Here is a 21,132-nt window from a genome sequence, read left to right as displayed (position 1 = left end):
CTGGATTCGTTAAAACTCAACTAATCAGCCATTAAACACAAGAAGATGAATTTTCTTCTCAAGCAACAACAGGTATACATTGCTAATTGCCTAGGCATATTTGTCTTCGACCTCAAATTTACATGTTATGATTTATCGGTACCCATGTCCTGGTCGAGTCAACCAAAACCAGCCATTGTGTCAAACTGGCCTGCTTCAACCAAGTCCAGCTTCGACCAAATCAGGTGGGTTGCGCCATTAGCAGTATTAGTTGGTGTCTTGACCAGAACAGATGGGACCGAAAAGCCTGGCCCTAAGATGCACCCCAGTTTGTATATTGGAATAAACTAGGATGAGCGCTTTGGGTTGAATAGCCAAGGATGCAAACCATTTAGTCGCACCAGGTAAACCAAGTATTGTCCTGATTAAAGAGCAAGGGTTGGATGATTTATGCACATTTCCAACCAAATCCTGAACAGAAGTGCAACCAAATTTGAGACATTTAGACCCAGCCTTACATCAATATATTGGGTTAGCTAAATGAACCCAAACCCGAATTTGACTAGGCTGTGTCCAAGTTTGTCAGGTTTGGTGATGGTTAGATCAAAAAAAAAAAAAAAACAGAGGTCCAAACTGGATCTCAATTGAAAGACCTGATTAGAGATAACCGTGAGATAGGTAACAATCAGATCTGAACCTAGACCCACTGGTTTACATCCATAAACTGCACTAGGCCTAGCCATATATCTGGATCCTGCCTTCTGGATCCAAATAACTTCCCAGTGGACCTGAAGCAAGCAAGGGAGACGATATGTTGGAGCAAGTGCAGAGTAGAATATTTGATTATCTGTTCTACTCACTTCTTAGAACAAGGCATTCCATTCCAGAAATTCAGTCCGCCATGGAATGCCTGGAACACATAAAAAAGTGTTTTTGGGGGAACACTTTTGTGCTCCGTGCGTCCAGTGACTGATAGATCGTTTGTCGGCGAGACAAAACTAGTGTTACGGCGAACAGCAGAACCTTGAAATCAAGCGACCTCGTAGGCACATCTTCTTAGAGCATGGAATTCACGTTTCGATGGTTGAAATAATTTATGGCCACACTTCACACTGAAAATTTAGTAAAACCATACAGGTTGCCTTAACCTAAATATTTTTTTTTCAGAGGCTAAAGTAGCACGTATTGAAACTGGACTTTTCCTTGGATTCGGAAAAATATTAGCCATGGAAAGTAAAACAGAGTCGTGATGATAATGATAAATAACGCTGTGAATCGAAGTTCACAAAAGGTTCCCCCTTCCCTACTGCTGCCTACATTCAGAAAATTAACACATATTCACAAACTACCTTTGCCTGCGAAGATAATTACGCATCTCCTCATGACATTCTCCACGCAAAATTAGAATCATCTTTTGGGAATCTTCCCACAAAAGCCCACCAGTTTCTCTTGCAAAATCACACGCATTCTCGAAAACCTCCTGAAACAGATTACGGACTAAACTCAGTTAATCAATTCCTTATTTAGTTTATAAGATCTACCTATATATATATATATATATATATGCACACACACACACAAACAAATTTTTTCTGTAAGATCACAAAACTTGCGTGACCTTAAGAGCCTGCTCATGCAACGGGGACAACAAGTGAGTTGCCACGGCAAATAGATTTTAACAAATTTGGAAGCCACTTAAGGCGTCTGTTTCGAAAGTTGAATGTGCTTCTAATGGCAGAGGGATCTCAAGGAGACCCACCTACTTGGATCAGGCCTTTTCCTTGGCCTAATAGACCATATATAAGGGAAAGACAATATATAAAGGAAATCAGTTGCTAAGATCCATTATTCTTAGACCCTATTTCAGGCCCCAGCAAAAAAGACAGGATTGATTTAAACAGTTAAACGTATATACCACTGATTACTTAGTATGGAACATGTATTAGATTCGGCATCTTTATGCCGATGTTTTTTCTAGACGTGGTGAAAAATCAATAGCTCGGACTGCGCTAGAATGGCTAAATGAATCAATTTTAAGGAAATGACTCCAACCGAATGATGAATAGAATTGGATGATAAATATGTTGAACAAAAAAAAAATATTTTCTTGACAAAAAGAAAGATAGTTATGCTAAACATGAAGGAAAAGAAGACCCTCTGGGATGTAACCTTCGATGGGAAATCATCATAAAGATGTGACGGAATCATCTCTACTCGATTTCGATCAGCCTCCCACAGCCTGATCTGTAAAGCAGTAACGAAAACATAATGTCATGTTTCTTGATTAATAAATTTAGAGATTCGATAAAGATGCAGCCTGTCATTTATTAGACAGAAAACCTAGGCAACAAGCAACTGGTTCGCTACCTGATCGGTAACATTCTCTGGCACAGTAGGTATTCTAGTTGCTACACGAGGATGAGCGTTCTGCTGAAGAAAAGTTATTATCTGCAAGCCATGAACACTAAGGTGAACCCAAGCATACACAGAAAAAGATAAAGATACAAAGTTATGCTATAAGAATTAAAAAACAGTACCCTAATTTTTTCAGAGTATCATTAGGTGCAAAACAAACACTATTAAGCTAAAAAGTGACAGTGAACTAATTAACTGATGATGCAGAAAATTGCATCCTAGAGTCTGGATATCTTGACTAAAATCAACTCTTACTTTCTTGATGAGTGACCAGCTATAGAACGGCCATACAGGATATATAAAGTATCCCAGTTTGGCATAACATGACACGTGGACAAGACATGAAGTACAACTTTTGCAGTTCATTTTTGTTACACCTTGAATAAAATAGGGAAATGAACGGCCTATGGAAACTTAAAAAAGAAAAAGGAAAGATGGCCCATTAATGGCCAAGGCCCTACTCATCCATCATAAATCATTATATCAGGACAGAAAGGTAATTAAATAAACCTAACCATCATTAATACAAATTGCAAACAGCAACTAAACACAGAACATAATGTAAACAGCAACTAAACCGGAAAACTGGGTAGTGCGATGAGCAACTAGAAAGCTGCTGGGGTCTTTTACCTGCTCCGCTGTTATCCCTTTACTAAAAGCAAGGTACAGACTTTCCTTAGCAATAGATCCAACAATAAGGTTTGGAACTTGATATTCAATCCTGCAACCATAAAAAGAGAACTGCTTGTCGAACAACAAAATCAAGGGACTGGACAAGAAAAGAAAGAAAACATGACTCTCCAATCAAATGCACCAATACATGTTTCATTAGCTTTATACAGATCCTGCAATTCAAGGCAATAATCCAAAGGCTACTTGAAATATTAGTGCGCAAGGTCAAGAAAAGTGCAAACAATGTCATGGCATGATTAAACACTGTTACCAATAGTTGACAGATATTTACATCCCATTCCATATTGCATCCATCTTGAGATATGCACCACTTGATCCTTTCACGTCATGTATTACGCTTTCCTTATATGTGTGAGTTTTAGCCCCTAGACATTTTACATTTCATTGCCTTGTCCGAGCATCGGTATTGTCTATGGCTCTATGCTAAATTGCTAATTCAAAAAAATCATCAAAAAAGAAAATATACCTGAGCTTCTTCATGTATTAGTTTTCTACTATATTAATGAACCCAAGCAAGATTACCAGGATAATTGTGACCAAACTATCAAGAGAAAGGCTGCCTCATTATTTCCAGGATAATGTAGGTTGCCAGGTCACTTACTTGCATGATGAACTGAATTTCAGTAAGCCCAAAAAGTGATCGTTCTTATTCTTCGTCAATTTTTTCCCTTTCTTCTTACTTTGTCTTTTTCCTTTTCCCTCACTAACTGGGATTGACTAGTTTCACTTGTAATTTATGGGCCCTAACTAGGCTGCCTAGGTGGTCCATGTAGCACTCTTGAGTCTTGACTATATAGATTTTAATAGCATAAGACTAGCTTGCTACTATTGGGTTTTCCATATCTAAGCAACATATTCACATGGACTAACATATCATGCACAAGAAAGCTGAAACACAAGAATCTGATAAGGATTATGTGTCTCAAGAGTTCTAGTGGTTCACAAAGGGAGAAACAACCCATCACATGAGGTAAATTCTAGACAGGCACATGTCACACTTTCCAACTCCATGTAATATATGGAGATACCATTTCAAACTGCCAATTGCCTCAGAATGTCCTCCAGTTCCATCTTTTTCATGTCATCTATCATTTCCATGTTTGTTTCTGTTTGATTTGGTTGAACTTAATTGATTTGTTCACCATGTCAGGGAAGTTGCATCGTGAGGCATTATTGTAGTATCGCAGAATTACATTGGACTAAATTAATTGTGTTGACCATAGTTAGGCAACTGACATACATCAGGAGCATTCTGCAACCTCATACAAGGGTTTTATCTCAACTGAAGATGGCCCATCCTTTCACAGCATCTGACAAAGATTATTAGCTACATTCATAAACATCTTTCTTTTGGAAAATTGATGACAAAAATAAATAAATGTCATTATCAAAGCCAAATGTATGAAAACTCAAGAACAGCTTAGACTACCTTGAGAATAGGTCCAGTATCTCACAGTGAAGCTTCGACGATGAATTTGCATACAATTTGAAGTTTGTTTCCACAACTATAAAACCCTATAAGTAATGAATGAAAAAGTATCACGGATATTGTACAAATGAATCCATGAAAGTCTGAATATGCCCCTCAACTGCATGAAAAACAATACTAATTCTTTTTGACATATTTGGCTAATGGTATGCAGAAACCAGCGGATGTCAACATAATAGCACAAAAGCATACCTATAATAAGCTGCTGAAAAATAAGGGACAAACATAACAGTTCGTTTCGAGCATTTAAAAGGCTAAATTAATGCAGGTCATCAAAATGCTTCAATACTGTTATTGGATTTGTGTGAGGAAATCATGGCATAGCAAGAGCTTGCACACAATATAGCTGCCAGCAAAAGCAGGCATGCAGACACACCACACGTCACATACTTAACATATAGATATGCATCTGTATGCATAATTCCTGGGGTTGGAGATATGTCGGTGCAGTAAATAATAGTAAGTTCCATCTATTTTTCATCATTTTACTATACAATGGTGCCACCCTGACCTATTTTCTGATCCACCACTATAACTACATATTTAATTGTGTTTCAGTTTGGAAGTTTGTCAATGCATATACACACTCATCATAACTACACATATTTATGGATATTATTTAGATATTGGATTTCATGTGATATTAAACACATTTATGTTTACTTAATAATCAAAAAATTACCAGCTAAGTAAAAATTTTAGTCTCCCACAAGATAATCTAGGGAAATCCTTGGGAAGTTCTAAAAATTAAAAAAACAGAAAAGCTAGAAATAACATATTTTCTATTTCTTTTCTCACAAAGAATAATAAACAAAGACATATTTTTTAAAGGGATCTTTCCAAATGCATGAAATTAACAAACCTATTCCTGGCGTGGAATCTAGCCATTGACACTATGAACCAAGTAAATTCGTTTTCCCTTCAACATAAGTACCTTTAGAGAAGAAAGAAAGAAAGAGGTTAATAAAATAAATGCAGGTATTTTTGAAATGACATAAAATCCATTTTATTAGTATTTGACTGTGGTGATCTGCTAGCCATGGTTAAAGACTTGCAGAATTTTAAAAGCAGTGTCATTTAATGCATGGCATGACTGGGAAAAAAAAAAGGCTAAGGCTTTATGGTAAGGGTTGAAAAAACCCAAACTCCACAATGCAGTATAGCATGGCTTTATGGTAAGCGCTGTCCTTCCCGTGCCTTTCCCTTATCTACAGTAAGGGTTGAAAAAACCTTATTTCCATCATGTTAACCAGAGCGTGGAATGCACATTCTTCATTTGTCGACCAGATTCTGGCAGGTGCACTGAGTTCCATGACTGCACCAGGATCAACAAGAAATCCAGTGATATTTAAGGTATGTTTTTTTGCTTTTTCGTTTTCACTTTTTACTGATTTCACTATTCTCCCATTTTTTTACTTTTTCCGACTACATCTTCGACTGTATTTCTGATCACTCTCTCTCCCACACACGTTTCCGGCACGTTCTCTCTCTCTTTTCTTGTGTCCCTTTATCTCTCTTATTTTTTCTCTCTCTCTCTCTCTCCCTCTCTCTCATAGACACACACACACATCACATATGGTCTGCTGCTTTTGCTGTTGCACATTAATGTCCTTGATTTTGAGCTTGGACTGCTATACTGCATTGTGAAGAAACACCATTTGCCATGCTCATGAATGGTGATTTGTAAACTGTATACATGACTAGCTGTATATTATTTTTCTTAAAAAAATAGTCATCAAAACTCGGCCGAATCACAAGTTGCAAATGGATGAGTTGAGTCCCGAGTCACTGGGTTTTAAAACATTGGATAGGATATATTTTTTGTCATTCTTTGAAATATTGTGAATCCGTGATATTCTTCGATAGTATATGACTGTAAAGTACTAAAGTGCCAGTAAGATTGGTTTGTTTTTTTAAAAAAAAATGTCAGAGATGTTGGTGAGCTGGTGACTGATCTGCATTAAGCCAAACTCCGAAGACCTTCTTTTCTACATGTTGCATTCTTGTATAGGTATGATATATATGACAAAATGTAAAAAATAATTAACAGTAGAAACAAAACCAAATAACAATAGCAACAGTGGAAAATAGACTGAATAAAAATAGATACATGTATCCTCAACCCAAACTCCACAAGGAAAAGACTTCACAGGATTAAATGAACTAGATCATTGCATCATCAGCATGAAGCGTGTATAAACCTCTTTGCGTGATGTTGAATCTGACAAACTCATGGCAAGATTTTTGACAAATTTAGTCGGAATAAACCAGCTCTCTTTTCTTCCCTACAAAGACAAAAATAAGCAATGCACAAGTTCTGATTGAAGACTTAAAGGAAGCACCACATAGTTCATACTGAAATTCTTTTACCTGCTGAAGTTTGACCAGTCCAAGCTGAGAGAGATCTTTAATAGCATCTTCCTGCACCTCTGTCAAGGTGTTCATATTATATGCCTACAGCCATGTGAACGCAATATCAGCCCATAAGGGCAACAAAATGTTTATACATGGATTCTAATTTTTGAAGTCCAAAGTTGGTGAAAAAAAACTAGGTGATGGCAGTGAAGGTCAATGGTGATGATGGTCATATCAGTGCAGAATCTGCAGATGAATGGAGATAATGAGGGTGGTGGTGAAAAAATAATTGTAGCAGTAGCAAAGGGCAATGTGTGGGGTAATAGAACTGTCACATAGAAGAAATAATAGTGAAGAAAAAAAAAACTGCTTTTTAGCAATGATTGTTTTTCTACTAGTTTCTACTAGTAAAACATGTCAAACAAAAACAGTACTGCCAAACAGAGAAACTTTCTGCCAAAATAATGCAACACCAATAAGTAATTGGTGAACCTGCATCCTGAGCTTCAAATGATGATGATGATGAAGCCAGTAACAAAGTAAAAGTTGTACCTCACCAGTGGCATGAAAACTAAGCTCAAGAAGAAATGAGATCAAATCTGTTGAATCTGTTCCTCTGTCCTGCCCAAAAGGAACCACAGACAAAGATTAAAAGCACAACTTATCCACCAGTGCAGAAATTATTTTGCAATGCCATGGTATGGAACACAGCGTTATTGGCAAAAGGAAAAAGCAAACATGCTAACATAGTCAATCTGTTATACCTCAGAGGTAGAAATGTATTCCCTAATGATATACCAAAGCTGTGCGTTGGTGTCCATCAGCTTTTCTTGGAGAAAGAGAAAAGATCAGCATAAAAAATTGAAAATTAAAGAGAGGCAAAACAGCAACTCAACAGGACAAAATCTGAAGTGCATACCAAAAATTGAAAGCCATTTTCAGTTAACTTTAGGCCATCATTGTCTCTGCAGATTTGAGAAGCTAGAAAATATTAGTCTATGAAGACTAATTTAACATGGAATCAGGTAAATTATCAAAAACAAGCAAACAAAAACATAATCAAAACTACTAAAAATCAACTGAAGGCACAATTAGAAAGGCAAACCTTGAACTTAGAAGACCACGTTGTACAACTTTCATAATTGCAGAGCTAAAACTTGCCGATTTTTCTCCCTTGGTTAATCTAATAAGTTGAAGCAGGAAGTTCTGATTAAAAAAAAAAAAGCAAGAAGCAATATCTCAGAATTATATGCTAAACAAGCAAAACTTGAAGTTTAAGAAGGTTCCCCCTGATAGCGGAGATAGAAGGAAAAACAAAACAGCAGCATGCCATGCTTCTTACGGGAATGTCAAAAAAAAACATAAAATTTAAAAGATGAGAGTGCAACCTCCCACTGCTCAAGGGCATAAGCCTCTAGCTCCTCCAACGTTGGGAGCCTCACAACGATGCTTGAAGGCATTGGCTCTCGTGGCATAGCCTCTCTGAAGTTATCAAATTTACAGACCACAACAAAAACAAAATTAGACTGTAAAATCACATGAAGTGGCAACGAAAGCAAGAACTTAAATTCACCTCATGCTAGAGTAAGAATTGATAAACATGTTTGCATATCACTGATTGGGAAGCTCCTCTATGTTATTGTAACCAGACCAGACATATCTCTTGTTGTTAGTAAATTAAGTCGGTTTATGGACACGCCAAGAAAAGTGCATTGGAATGCAAACTATGATGGTTCTCAAATATCTCAAGTCTTCTTCTGGCAAAGGGCTATTATTCAAAAAAAGAGCATCTTTGGATGCAGAGGCTTATACTGATGCAAACTATGCAGGGTCTATTGATGATAAAAAGTCCACAACTGACTTTTCTACATTTGTTGGGGGAACTTAGTCTTGTGGAGGAGTAAGAAACAAGTTGTAGTTGCAAGATCCAGTGTTGAGTCAGAGTATTGGGATATGGCCCAAATTACTGCAAAAAGACATGGATAAAGTTCATGTTTATAGGCTTAGGCATTCATGTTGAACTTCTACGAGAGAACCAAGCACATTGAAGTAGACTGTCATACATTTGTGACATGGTGTAGACAGAAATTACATCCACAATGCACGTATCTTCAGAAGATCAAGTGGCAAACGGTCTTCCCAAAACCTCTTCCTATTACTGATTTTACTAGATGTTGTAACAAGCTACGCATGATTGACATCTATGCCTCTTCCTATTACTTATTTTTATTTCTTATGAGGAGCTATTATGTTTCTTGGTCTGACCCTAATCCTCAATCATATGGGATTATGGGCTAATGAAGGTTTTTAATTGTCTCCCTTACATCTTGCATAACAAAGAGTATGTTCAAATTGCTGAAAGACAAAGCTCCAATAAATTTCTTTCGGAATTTCTAAAACAAAATTTGAACATTAAATTACTAAATATAATTTGAGATACCCTAGCAATTTTGAATCTTTTGTAGATCAAACTTAATAAACCAAGGTGCAGTTAACTTTTTCCTTTTTTCTTTTTTGGATGCAGATGTATATTGTGCACACACATGCTTCTAGTACACAAACAAAGAAAAAAGAAACAAAGAGTTGATCTTGTCTTCAGCAGTGGTTCATGCTATTTCTCAGTTGACATCTAAAATGGAAAAAAGAAAAGATGATAAAGTTTCATTAAATATTTCAACAGCAATAAAGGATCGGCTTACATACTAATACTTACCCATTTACTATGTACTTCTGAAGGTTACCTTTGAACTTCTCATTCAATGTGTAACTAGTTTCCTTTTTCCTGTTCAGAGGATCAATATTCAGACAATCTTGGTAAATGAAGTATCTCCTACCAAAAAAGGGACATGCATAGATGGCCCTCTGTCTATGTGTGTGTGTGTGTGTGTGTGCGACAGAGAGAGAGAGAGAGAGAGAGAGAGAGACCTGTCCACAGTCTCAATAAATATTCTGAGCTGCAGTAGCCTATCAACAGCAGCTTTATGCTTAGACAAACCATCCGAAAGCACCCATTCCTCCAATAATTTAGCAGTTAAGCCAACATCAATATACAACATTTGCAGAACATACTTCTTGGATAATGGAGGCAGAGATCTGCATGGAGAGCAAACAGTGAAGTTGCACAAACCAGCTTCACACAATCATGGATTCAATGACATGCAGATAACAACTGCTGTAACAACAGATGATGAAAAACAATACAAGGATATTGGAGAACAAAAGGTAGAAAAAAAAGGAAGTAGGAATAGTGGGGAAGGAGGTCAGTGAAAATTGAGAAAATTTCAGTCCAATCTATTCTCTTGACCATAAGAAACCATCACTTCAACTGTATGTAGCGCTCATTTATCTGTTGGCAGAAGTTTCTCATTAGGCCAAAATATTGTCAAAGTAAAAGTTTTGAAGGCAATACCCTCTACATAGTGGTTAAACTTAATCATTTTCCAAAAAGGCCAAATGAGCTCCTCTAGCAAGAATTTCGCACAGGCATAACATTTTTGCAGTGTTTGATAAGTAAAGTTCAAAAGTATGGGGACCAAATTTTTGACAAAAATGCCCTGCAAAAGGCAAAACCTTGGCCTGTAATTGGACAACCCTTAAGAACTGAAATGTTGATCCACACTATGAACTTGGCATAACAACACCACATCAAAATCAGATCCTATATTTAGTAATGTTCTGACACCAAGCAAATTGAGAGCATTTGGAAAGAAAAGGGCGAGAAAACAATATGGTCCTTGTGCAACAGGACCATAATCAATTTGAAAAAAAAATGGTCCTTGTGCAGCAGGAAAAGAACAATTGAAAATTCCTATAAACAATCCTTAATCATCCAAATGAGATAAACCATGTGCTAAATTCATGGCACCCATCACAAGAATGCTGGCATGACATTCCACAAGGTCTACCCTACCCAAATCTAGTGTCTGAAAAGTCTATATTATTGAGTTATTTTCCTTTGATGGAATGGTAATAAACTACCTATAAACAAATTCTACACTTCTAAACCAACTATGCTAACATTTCCACAGAGCGTAACAATCCGACCCCCTGCTAGGCTCGGGCCCCTGGTTCGGCGGATCCCAACCCGCCCCCTAGCGATCCCTCACAATCTTCAGTACCGGACTAAATTTTCGGGGCGTTACACAGAATCATTGATTCTGAAACCAAACCGGAAGAAAAAATGACCACCATGATCATCTCAAAAAATCACAGACTAGCAAAGGCAAAGAATGAGATGTAAATAAACAAAATAGCCTTTCAAAAGACTTATTCCTTATACTTGACTGTATAAAACCAACAACTTCAAGCACCCAGTAAAACAACTGCAGGATTTTTAGGGGTAAAAATCTAGGAGACTTCTTTTACTTTCAGTTAGTGTAACAAAGAAGATATACCTCATAATGGCTTCGCAGACGAAGACACTATCGTAGAGCTTGTCGAGCTTGAAGACTGGCAGCGCTGCCACCAGATCCATGAAATTCTTCGCGATGATCCTCACTTGCGGCATTTTCCTTCATCTACGTCCTCCGGGCTCTCTAGGAAACCAAACTGACTGGACACATTAGATCAACACCATAATTAATAGATTAGATGAGTAGTTAGGGGGCAAGAGACTCAAGCCGGATAGCTAAGGTGGAACGGGTTGGAAGGCCAGGGGATATGTGAGAAAGAGATAGATAGAGCATTAGGAGTTTCAAGTTTCAACGGGACAAGGAAGTCAAGTACCACTCGTAAGGAATGATGTCAAAATTGTAACACAAATCAAGAATTGCAATTTAACACTGTCGAAAGCCCTAGATGAGACATTACAATAGAGGCAGCGGGTCATCTAGTTCGGAATATTGAAAAATAGCCAAAGATAAACTGATAGTAAGAGTACAAAGAGAACAGAGCAAGACTGCAACAGAAATGCAATAAAAGGGAAAAAGAAAAGCATTCTTCACTTTATGGAGAATAAAAGGGGAAAAGAAAAGCATTTTTCATTTTATGGAGACTTTAGTTCAACTTATATCGATCACAATCACCACGCCTCTCGACCAGAAGTCAACAACTCCAAATGCATACAATCAGAACTAGCAAGACAAGACCGGTTCTCGAATCAAGGAAACAAATAAATGACGCAGCGAACAGAAAGAAAAGAAAGAAAGAGAAGGACCCCACTGCGTCGTGCTCCAAGAGCGCCTCCCGCTATGCAACCACGACAGCAGGTGTAGTTCGCCCCAGAGCTGGCCTACAGAGAGAGAGAGAGAGAGAGAGAACAGGTGATGATGAAGATCCTCGCCCAAGCAGACTACGCCGTTGGAGACTGCCGCCGGACTCAAGAAAGCGCGCACCGTTAGAGAGAGAGAGAGAGAGAGAGAGAGGTTCGGTGAGAAGGGGAGGGCGGGTTAGAAGAGGTGGCGGGCCAGTCTAGGGGTGTCCCCCGTTTGTTTTGCTTCTTTCCAGCGTAACAAGCGGGGAAAAACTTTACTAGAATGCCACGGACGTCGTTTGATTCGTGGGGTAGGGATTTTTACGTGAGAAAAACGACCCGAAACTTAACACGGTTATTTTATTAGCCCGAGTAGTGATCAGAATTGTCGATACCCACCAACATAACTATAACTGTGTTGTTTTGATGTTGGTGGTAAAAACTGATAAGCAAAGGAAGGACAGGATTTTAGGTCTAAAGAAGTATTGGAGAGGCAACCAAATGTTTCATCTCTTCGAGCAGTAAGAATTAGAAAAGGAAATAGTCGGAGCCCATTTTGAAGAAATCATACCTCTTAAACAGAAATTTTTCATCCCAACATTTTATCTCTGTGGTCGATGACCACCCTATAATCAGATCAGGGCAGAGCCAAGAATTTTTTGTTGCATTGGTTAAATTAAAAAAAATTTAAATTTTTTATATATATATTAAACTAAACATTTTTAAATTTATATATAAATTTTTAAAGTTTTTAAAATCTAAAGAAAGCCAATGCCCCTGCCGGCCCTCTTCCTTCTGCCCTTGCCTATAATACAACTCATCTGACAGACAGGATCAGATGGAAAATTTTCACCCAAACAGCTCCACCTTTGGCGAAGGTTTTGGCCACATGGAGAGAGAGAGAGAGAGAGACCTGGGCCTTATCAAAATCAGGCCATGCCCAAGGTTGCGGGTAATCGAGCCCAGCCCAGGAGGTGAGCATGGGCTGTGGCCTGGTCGGGCCCGAGCCCACTTTTTAGTGGGCCAGGATGGTCCCTATGCTTAGCACTACCAAAATGCATATTTATTTTTTCAAAATTCAACATTGATGGATTTGGCATTTTTTTCCTGAAATTTACTTTTTGTCCGCTGGGGCATCCATTGTGCATAACCACAGCTTTGTACCCTCATGAACACTTCTATGAAATTTCATGAGAAAAAAAGAAGAAGAAGAAGAATTGTCCCGTCAAAAGGAACCTAGTGAAGGATTATGAGGAAGAGGAAGGGCGTCCACATATTATATGTATGAGGCCAGCTTTTGACTTTGTAAAATGACTAATTTTCTCTATAAGATAGTGCATACATATATAGGAGAATCACGACTGTTGCTGGATGAGTAAAAAGTCACTAAAAACACTACAAACCATTGTTAATGCTCGTGCATTTACCATATTTAGTGGCTGAATTTTAATGCTTAATCATTTCACAACATTTAACATCTAGCAGATATATATATATATATATATATAGAGAGAGAGAGAGAGAGAGAGAGAGAGAGAGAGAGAGAGAGAGAGAGAGAGAGTGAGAGAGAAATTGGTAAATACCAAACTACTTAGGTAAGAGATAAAAAGTATTTTAACAAAATGTGAACCTCCTAATGTATTCATAAATACTAATTTTTATATAAATCTTGTTCTAGTTCAAGTTATTTTTGTAAAAAAATTGATCTTTTATACTATTAAATATTGATGTTATAAGAACTGTTTGGTTTTTTATTATTTAAAAAATATCATTAAATGAAAGAAATGGTTAATTTAATTCACCAAAGCACTCTAGAGATTACACACACAAACACACAATATATATATATATATATATTAAAAAAGTTGTGGAGTCCGCACTAAATGTTGGCTTATTTGGATGTAATGGACTTGGGTGTGTTCCCCTACACTGATTCGATTTCCTTTCCATTTGCTCGGAATTCCAATTTCTGAATATGTTTGAATCTGAACAATTTCACCCTCAGATCCGAACGGATCCAACTCGATCAATGCCAAACCTCAATCAAATTCAGTAAATGGCAAGTTGGATCCAAATCCTGACGGTTCACATCCATATTGTTCCCACCGGCTAACAAGAACGACAACAATCGGAACAGGGAAGCATTTTTGGTGTTCCGACTGACCTGGTTTTAGCCAAAGCTCGGCCCACCATTAGCGCCCATTTTCGCTTTGGAAAAGCAATGTGCGCCCTACGATTTAGTTGCGTGATCGTCCCGTCAATGGAGTCGGCGTCGCGGAGCTTCGTTTTTGGATTAGGTGGAGCCTACCACGTATACTCTCTGGCCTTGGTTTCTTCTATGTCCTCGTTTTTTCCTTTCCTTTTTTTTCTCCATTTGTTTTTTCCGTGGAGGCTTTCGTCCACCCACAGAAGAAGATCAAGTGATGCCACGTCTCTTCCTGTATTCTCATGTAAATCAACCAACTCACTCGTTCTTATAGATCGTCACTCTCTTTGGAGAGCGGAGGGAGGAGGGAGGGAAAGGAGGAATGGCCGTATCGAATAACAGGGCGCCTTTAACATTGCAGATTGGTAGCAACAGTAACAGCCTTAACCTGGTTGGTCTTCATCTTTCATGCGATTGGATCCCCAGAAGCAGGAGGTGCCGGCCCAACCAACGATCCCTCGTGGTAAGAAGCGAGTCCAGAGGACAAGAAGAAAGGACCAAGCAGCAGCAGCAGCAGTCACCTCTGACCTTAGAGGATGTGAACCCGGTGGGTCTGGGGCGGAGGTCGAGACAGATGTTCGATGAAGTGTGGAGGAAGTTCTCGGAATTGGGTCAGATTTCAAGGACCCGCGAGTCGGAGACCGATGATGGCCTGCTTCTAAAGGACGGGCCTAGCTGCGAATTCAGCGTTCCTGGCGCGCCGGACACGACGGTGCTTGTCGTCGGAGCCACTAGCAGGGTCGGACGGGTACTCGTCAGGAAACTGATGATCAGGGGATACAAGGTCAAGGTATGAAGGTCATCCTAATTGCTTCATTTGGTGGTTGCTACTCTCCGTTAGACTTCCGTTTTTGACTCGTTGCTTTGTCAATGTCACTCTTTAAAACGTTTCCTTTGTTGTGATACCTTCGTTTGGTGATGGACACCCTTTGCGCCCTTTCAGGCTTTAGTGAGGAAGGACGACCAGACTGTGATCGACATGCTCCCGAGGTCAGTGGGGCTTGTAGTAGGTGATGTAGGTGAACCGTCGACTCTCCGGGCTGCCGTCGAAGGCTGCAACAAGATCATCTACTGTGCAACAGCTCGTTCTGCCATCACTGGGGACCTCAACAGGGTTGATTATCAAGGGGTGGCCAACGTCTCCAAGGCCTTTCAGGTCTGCTTTTTGTGTTGCTGGTCTTTCACGTTCTATATTGAATATGCATGCACTGAACAGGAGAAAATGCGGTTTCCCTAGTTGTTGTTGGGCTTTTTCACTCATCCGGGGAACTCAAAGTTTCCTTCCCTCCTTGTGTTTTTATCGTCACTTCCAGTGATCCGTTCCATTGTCTTTTTGAAGTTTGAAAGGAACAGATGAGGAGCTTTTGGGAGGTCGTTATTTACACTATGAAAGGTAGGAAGTAGCTTTCACATGGAACACTCCTAATATAGGGAAATACTTCATATATAAAACGACCGTCCATGAAACCATACGTTTCGGACGGAAGGTGGTGGAAGTTGTGGAACAATTACATTATTCTAATGAGGAATGGCTTCACAAATGTATGACGACAAAGAAATCCTTATTTCGTAGCAAAAATAGTCGCTGTTCTGCCTTTTGAGGTCAACCAAACGCCTTTCAATTCTTTTAGTTTTTCATTTCAACTAGTCCTCCTTTGGGTTTTCACAAATCTGCTTCATGCGGCTTGGTAGAAAAGAATCGTAGCTACACGGCCTCTTAACTGGTAGGATAACGCACTCATCGTGATTTTCACTTGGTGTATAAACATGTGAATATTCTTCTCTCCGTTGTACAACTTGAATCTCTCTCTCTCTCTCACTCACGTGCAGACATGGCCGTTTCTAATAAGTTCCTATCAGATCCCTGCTCTGATACCTTAGATTTAATGTTCCAGTCTTGAAGACATTGCACAATTGGGAGGGAGTTTGAGAGTTGTTTTTTTCAGGACTACAACAATAGACTAGCCCAACTGCGGGCTGGTAAAAGTAGCAAAAGCAAGTTGTTGATTGCAAAATTTAAATCCCCTGAGTGCTTGGAAGGATGGGAAGCTCGAAAAGGAACCTATTTTCAGGACGTTATCGCAACCAAATATGAAGGAGGGATGGATGCCAAGTTTGAGTTTACAGAAATAGGCAGCGCAGTCTTCTCAGGTGATGTCTTGCTCATTTCTCAAATTCGAACTGTTGCTTAAAATGCTGATTTGGTTCAAAATTCCAAAACCCTTAATGTACTTTATTTGTTAATTTGTTTTTTTATTTTAGGATACGTCTATTCAAGAGGTGGATATGTGGAGCTGTCAAAACGTCTTTCACTTCCACTGGGTAGAACTCTTGACAGGTATGCATTATGGATATGATATATGATGGGAGATAACAGAAAAGGCTTTGTCAATGAGTAGAATGGACCAAACTTGACTTGTTCAACTTCTATGGTGAGCCAAGACGGGCCCGTCTCAGACTGATAAAGAAACTGCGAGACCAGCTGAGCTTTAGCTGGCCTTTTTTCTTGTCAAATATACTTTTGAGACTAAAGCAGTAAATTTTGAACTTTAAGCTGTCCAACTTGTGTAGAATAAAGTTGGACTCTGTAAAAACCGGCACTTCAAGAGTTGGTTTACTACATCAACTCTACGAGTCTACGGTATTATATGTTTTAAATATTTAATTTTAGTTAACATTCCTGTAGATAATAATTTTAATTTTCCACCATGTCCACTCTTTGTACGTAGGTATGATGGCCTGGTTTTTTCTCTAGGAGGCAATGGTCGATCATATGTTATAATTCTTGAAGCTGGACCCATGGCAGATACATCTCAAAGCAAATTATATTTTGCCCGAATAAATACCAAAGTTGGCTTCTGCAGGGTCAGAAATTTTGTGCAAGAAATAGTTACTCTTATTTATTTATTTGTTTAATTTGTGGCTTGAATCAGCTTTGTTGTGTTTTTCTTTTTCCTTACTTTTTTCCTTTTTATTATGATGCATAAATTATAGGTGAGAGTGCCATTTTCTGCATTCCGTTCAGTAAAGCCAGACGACCCTCCATTGGATCCTTTCCTTGTACATACATTAACTATTCGTTTTGAACCTAGGCGACAGGTGATTTACCTGATTGCACAAATTATGTTCCTCAAAGTTTCATTCCTTTTCTAATAACAAGGTGCTACACTGTTTATTCAGTTTCTCTGATGACTGGCTGCATTTTGTGGCCGACTCACTTCATGTATGGTTCTTTCTCTAGAGGCAAGTTGAAGCATCCAATGGAGTATCCCAGGACCTTAGGAGCTTCAAGTTGATAATTGAATATATAAAAGCATTACCTGTAAGTATGATCCAGGAAATAATGTTTCTCTTGTAGCTTTCTGTCCAGTGTAATTTAATCTATTTTCATGAAAATGCTCTGAATATTGGACAACTTGTCAATTGTTGTATATTTTTCCAACGAACGAGAAAGTGATGTTTCTTCTCACACTGAATATTTTGCGCAATTGATGTTTCTTCTCATATATACTTGAACATCTGCAGACGGGCTCAGAGACAGATTTTATACTCATTTCTTGCACTGGATATGGAATTGAGTCTACTCGAAGAGAACAAGTTCTTAGAGCCAAAAAGGTTGGTCTTCGATCACATATTTTGGTACATAAGCATGTCAGAGTTTCCTGTTAATGACCTACAATTTAGTTCATTTTTTTACAACATAATTCAGAAAGTTTAACTGAAGTTTTTTACAGGCTGGGGAGGATTCACTTAGGAGATCTGGCCTTGGTTACACCATTATACGTCCGGGTCCTTTGCAGGTACTTACTGTGATCATATTTGTGCATAACACCAAAGGGTGAAACCAAGAGAGCGAGTACACTAGTAGATGGTGCTTCAAACTGAGGCTGACATCCCACACTTTTTAGTCTGGGATATTGTTGCAAAATAGCCGTTCTGTCCTAAGCAGCTTTCTTCTGCCAAGATGGAGAAAGCAATAAGGTTCTTTTTGTGTCTGTGTGTGTGGAGGAAACTGAAAAATGCATTCCCTGCAATACCTTTCTTGTGACCTTGCCTGCTATGTCAAACCAGTCGGGGCTGTTTTTTGAACCCCTTTGTTCTTTCTACCTACTTTTTCTTTCTACCCTTTTTCTCTTCGTTTTTCTTTTCACAACCATCCTTTCCATCCTGCATTGGTGAAATCTTGGGGAGCAAAGGGGACTTGAAATCCAGTCCCATATGGTTTCTGGTTTTACTCATTTCCTGAGTATGCTTGGTGTACCTTGTTCAAGTATACATACGTCCTATTAGGTAATATGCTGCTTAAGAAGGTGGTGACTTAGTACTTCCAAGACCAATGTAATAAGCCATTTTTGTGTTGGCATTCAGGAAGAACCTGGAGGCCAGCGTGCTCTCATATTTGATCAAGGCAACAGAATTTCTCAGGTGAGCTTCTCTGTTTCACTTTGTTTCAGGACAGTGTATGGATTTTTAACTGGATTGTAATCCCTTAAATGTAGGGAATTAGCTGTGCTGATGTGGCTGACATATGTGTGAAGGCACTGCATGATACAACAGCAAGAAACAAAAGCTTTGATGTTAGTAATCCTGTTTCCCTACAGAAAACATTACTTGCTAGTTGCTTCATGGAGAATTCCATTTAGAGTTCCATTTTCCTGAATTAATATCCATAAAATGTCCCATTTTTAATATTTTGGTCTGAAAGGTGCCTTCCATATTTTATTATGCAAAGTATTGCATTCCGAAATTTAATTTATTTGCAATGGGAGTTGCTATGGTAATTTCATTTTATTGAACGTTTTCTTGTTGCTTCATCTGGCATCTTTGCTTGATAGATTTGGTCAAAAGATTGGATGTTGAACTATTTTCTCAGTCCAGAACAGCGTAGATCGACAAACTGGGTCTGTAGATGGAAATTATCATGTACATGTATGCCATTGCTATCTTTGACAGAAATCCTAGAAAATATTTGCTGTTTACATAAATTTTTTAGTTATATTTCTCGTGGTCGATCTACTAAGGCACCTGCTTTTGATAGGCTTTCGAGTATAAAATAGTGCTTTTTCATTCTTAGATGCAACATTAGTAAAATTTAACGCACATCATGTTTACAGAGGCCGAGTTGGTTCAGTGTTCAATGTGCTGTCCACTGATCTGATTGACAACCGCTATCCATTCGTTTGTGCATTAACCTCTAGTTATGTGTGTACATGTGTGTGTGTTCTGGTCCATTGTGATTTGGCTTAACTTGCACCTTCTACAGGTATGTTATGAATATGTCGCTGAACAAGGAAACGAGCTCTATGAGTTGGTAAGGCCTCTTTCAGCCAGATCTGAAGTATCAAGACTCATTTCCTTGGCTTGTGGTTTCCAAACTCTTACAGGCCCTTGAGATTTTTCATTAAATAATCTTACTTTTTATTTGTATGTGCCTTCTCTGAAAGTTGAACCCCTTTAATATTCGTTATATTCAAGGTTGAATAATCACGGACATGTTTTTTCGACTGAGATTTTTAATCGGAAGCTCATGCCTATGACCGGCAGTCAATAGCTGAAGGGCGTGAACTTTCACAGAAGGCATTGAGAAATCAAAATTTGCACTTATGTTTGTGTAAGTCGCAATCCTTTCATGCTTGTGACAATGAGCCTGTAAAAATCATTCATTGTTACTTCTCAACTTCTCACCCAACCAAATATGCCCTTAAATTGCTGACGTCTCACTTCATATTAGTTGTCATGTACTAATGTCTATCTTTAATATTTTCATAATTGTACAGGTAGCACATCTGCCAGATAAAGCTAACAACTATTTGGCACCGGCCCTTTCGGTTCTGGAGAAGAACACTTGAACTCATTAAGGCTTTGTCCCTTTTGTATGTCCCATATCCCTAGTTTCTCTTGTCAACCGTACGAGCATTTCAGCCTGTAATTCTTTTATATCCTGCACTAGTTTCTCTTGTCAACCGTACGAGCATTTCAGCCTGTAATTCTTTTATATCCTGCACATTGTAGGCCTTGCCATGGTTGTGCATAATTCACCGGCACAAATGTACATATGGTCCGGAATAATGTCTAATATTGGGGGGTTTTCTATGGCAAATATCTTAAATTATTGCCCTCCAGGCCAACAAGTATCCAGTTTTGTTTCGTAGATTCAACGCCAACAGAGTTTGTTAGTGTTCGTTTTTCAGTCTGGACATTTGGCACAATTGGGAGCGCACATGTATTCACAGACGCGGGCATTTTGGCAGCCAAGAAACATCCTGGAGCACGTCACCAGAGTCGTTGCGCTTCAAGTCGAGGAGAGAGATACTTTATGGCAACTTTGCAAATCTTTCGATTTCATCAAACATAACGTCATTTTCATCGAAACATCTGTTTTATCGTAATGTAAGATGAGAAAATCTTTTTTTTTTTTTAATATTATTTGATCCATATTTCCCATTCTATTGCGTACTATATGACATATGATACTAAGAAAATCCCAAAAGTTCAAATATCGTTATGTATGGCAAAAGTTCAAGAATTAACAAGATATCATTATCGATAAGTATTTCAAGGCATTTCAAATTAGGCACAGATCCACTTCTTTAGCTTTTAATACTAAGCTCAATTATCTGGCTTTAGCTGATAAAGGCCATCAAGCAAGGGGAATGTCCAGCACATTATGATAATTATAATGGATGGCGTCCTATAACTTCTCAGCTTTGAAACCATCGGGACAACAAAGGTTGAAAAAGTAACATAATTTTACTAGCACCATCACTACGAGAAACCGAATGCAAGTATCAGATACAAAATGTA

At 38.6% G+C, this 21,132-nt stretch overlaps 2 protein-coding genes across 7 annotated transcripts; one reads left to right on the top strand and one right to left on the bottom strand.

Moving 5' to 3' along the window:
- Nucleotides 1–1,162: 1,162 nt before the first annotated feature.
- LOC116256146 (general transcription and DNA repair factor IIH subunit TFB2) lies at nucleotides 1,163–12,332 on the bottom strand. Of its 5 annotated transcripts, none has more exons than XM_031632384.2 (16): nucleotides 12,092–12,332; nucleotides 11,326–11,466; nucleotides 9,857–10,024; nucleotides 9,645–9,713; nucleotides 8,320–8,413; nucleotides 8,037–8,137; nucleotides 7,851–7,896; nucleotides 7,696–7,755; nucleotides 7,484–7,552; nucleotides 6,947–7,030; nucleotides 6,778–6,861; nucleotides 4,517–4,602; nucleotides 3,025–3,115; nucleotides 2,347–2,427; nucleotides 2,149–2,223; nucleotides 1,163–1,459 (listed from the first exon to the last, which is right to left on the bottom strand). In XM_031632384.2, exons 2-16 carry the CDS (start codon nucleotides 11,436–11,438, stop codon nucleotides 1,325–1,327), a joined length of 1,356 nt encoding a protein of 451 aa, XP_031488244.1. In that variant the 5' UTR covers nucleotides 11,439–11,466; nucleotides 12,092–12,332; the 3' UTR covers nucleotides 1,163–1,324. The 5 variants fall into 5 exon arrangements, with proteins under 5 accessions (XP_031488244.1, XP_031488241.1, XP_031488242.1 ...); XM_031632381.2 differs by having other exon boundaries at nucleotides 11,326–11,483; nucleotides 12,087–12,331; XM_031632382.2 differs by having other exon boundaries at nucleotides 11,326–11,483; nucleotides 12,092–12,331.
- A 2,177-nt stretch (nucleotides 12,333–14,509) lies between these two features.
- LOC116256570 (protein HIGH CHLOROPHYLL FLUORESCENCE PHENOTYPE 173, chloroplastic) lies at nucleotides 14,510–20,440 on the top strand. Of its 2 annotated transcripts, XR_004173157.2 has the most exons (14): nucleotides 14,510–15,118; nucleotides 15,272–15,484; nucleotides 16,275–16,479; nucleotides 16,591–16,666; nucleotides 17,058–17,193; nucleotides 17,323–17,427; nucleotides 17,570–17,650; nucleotides 17,854–17,943; nucleotides 18,063–18,128; nucleotides 18,697–18,753; nucleotides 18,828–18,905; nucleotides 19,592–19,639; nucleotides 19,804–19,939; nucleotides 20,106–20,440. XR_004173157.2 is itself a non-coding variant. In XM_031632969.2 (13 exons), the coding sequence occupies exons 1-13, from the start codon at nucleotides 14,651–14,653 to the stop codon at nucleotides 20,175–20,177; spliced, it is 1,695 nt and encodes a 564-aa protein (XP_031488829.1). In that variant the 5' UTR covers nucleotides 14,512–14,650; the 3' UTR covers nucleotides 20,178–20,440. The 2 variants fall into 2 exon arrangements, 1 of the variants encoding a protein (XP_031488829.1); XM_031632969.2 differs by lacking the exon at nucleotides 19,804–19,939 and having other exon boundaries at nucleotides 14,512–15,118.
- Nucleotides 20,441–21,132: the final 692 nt, after the last annotated feature.

The sequence above is a fragment of the Nymphaea colorata genome, chromosome 6 (assembly GCF_008831285.2).
Source record: "Nymphaea colorata isolate Beijing-Zhang1983 chromosome 6, ASM883128v2, whole genome shotgun sequence".
In the NCBI taxonomy this organism is placed as follows: domain Eukaryota; kingdom Viridiplantae; phylum Streptophyta; class Magnoliopsida; order Nymphaeales; family Nymphaeaceae; genus Nymphaea; species Nymphaea colorata.
This window is presented reverse-complemented; position numbering and strand designations above follow the sequence as displayed.

What these genes read in the sequence shown, in the direction of transcription:
- LOC116256570 (XM_031632969.2), top strand. Translation starts at nt 14,651, where the DNA reads ATGGCCGTATCGAATAACAGGGCGCCTTTAACATTGCAGATTGGTAGC. An exon ending in TCAGGGGATACAAGGTCAAG is followed by an intron (nt 15,119 to 15,271) that starts GTATGAAGGTCA and finishes GCGCCCTTTCAG; the next exon opens with GCTTTAGTGAGGAAGGACGA. An exon ending in GTTTTGAACCTAGGCGACAG is followed by an intron (nt 17,428 to 17,569) that starts GTGATTTACCTG and finishes TTCTTTCTCTAG; the next exon opens with AGGCAAGTTGAAGCATCCAA.
- LOC116256146 (XM_031632384.2), bottom strand. Translation starts at nt 11,438, where the DNA reads ATGCCGCAAGTGAGGATCATCGCGAAGAATTTCATGGATCTGGTGGCA. An exon ending in AATACATTTCTACCTCTGAG is followed by an intron (nt 7,553 to 7,695) that starts GTATAACAGATT and finishes CCTTTTGGGCAG; the next exon opens with GACAGAGGAACAGATTCAAC. An exon ending in ATACTGGACCTATTCTCAAG is followed by an intron (nt 3,116 to 4,516) that starts GTAGTCTAAGCT and finishes TTATGGTTGCAG; the next exon opens with GATTGAATATCAAGTTCCAA.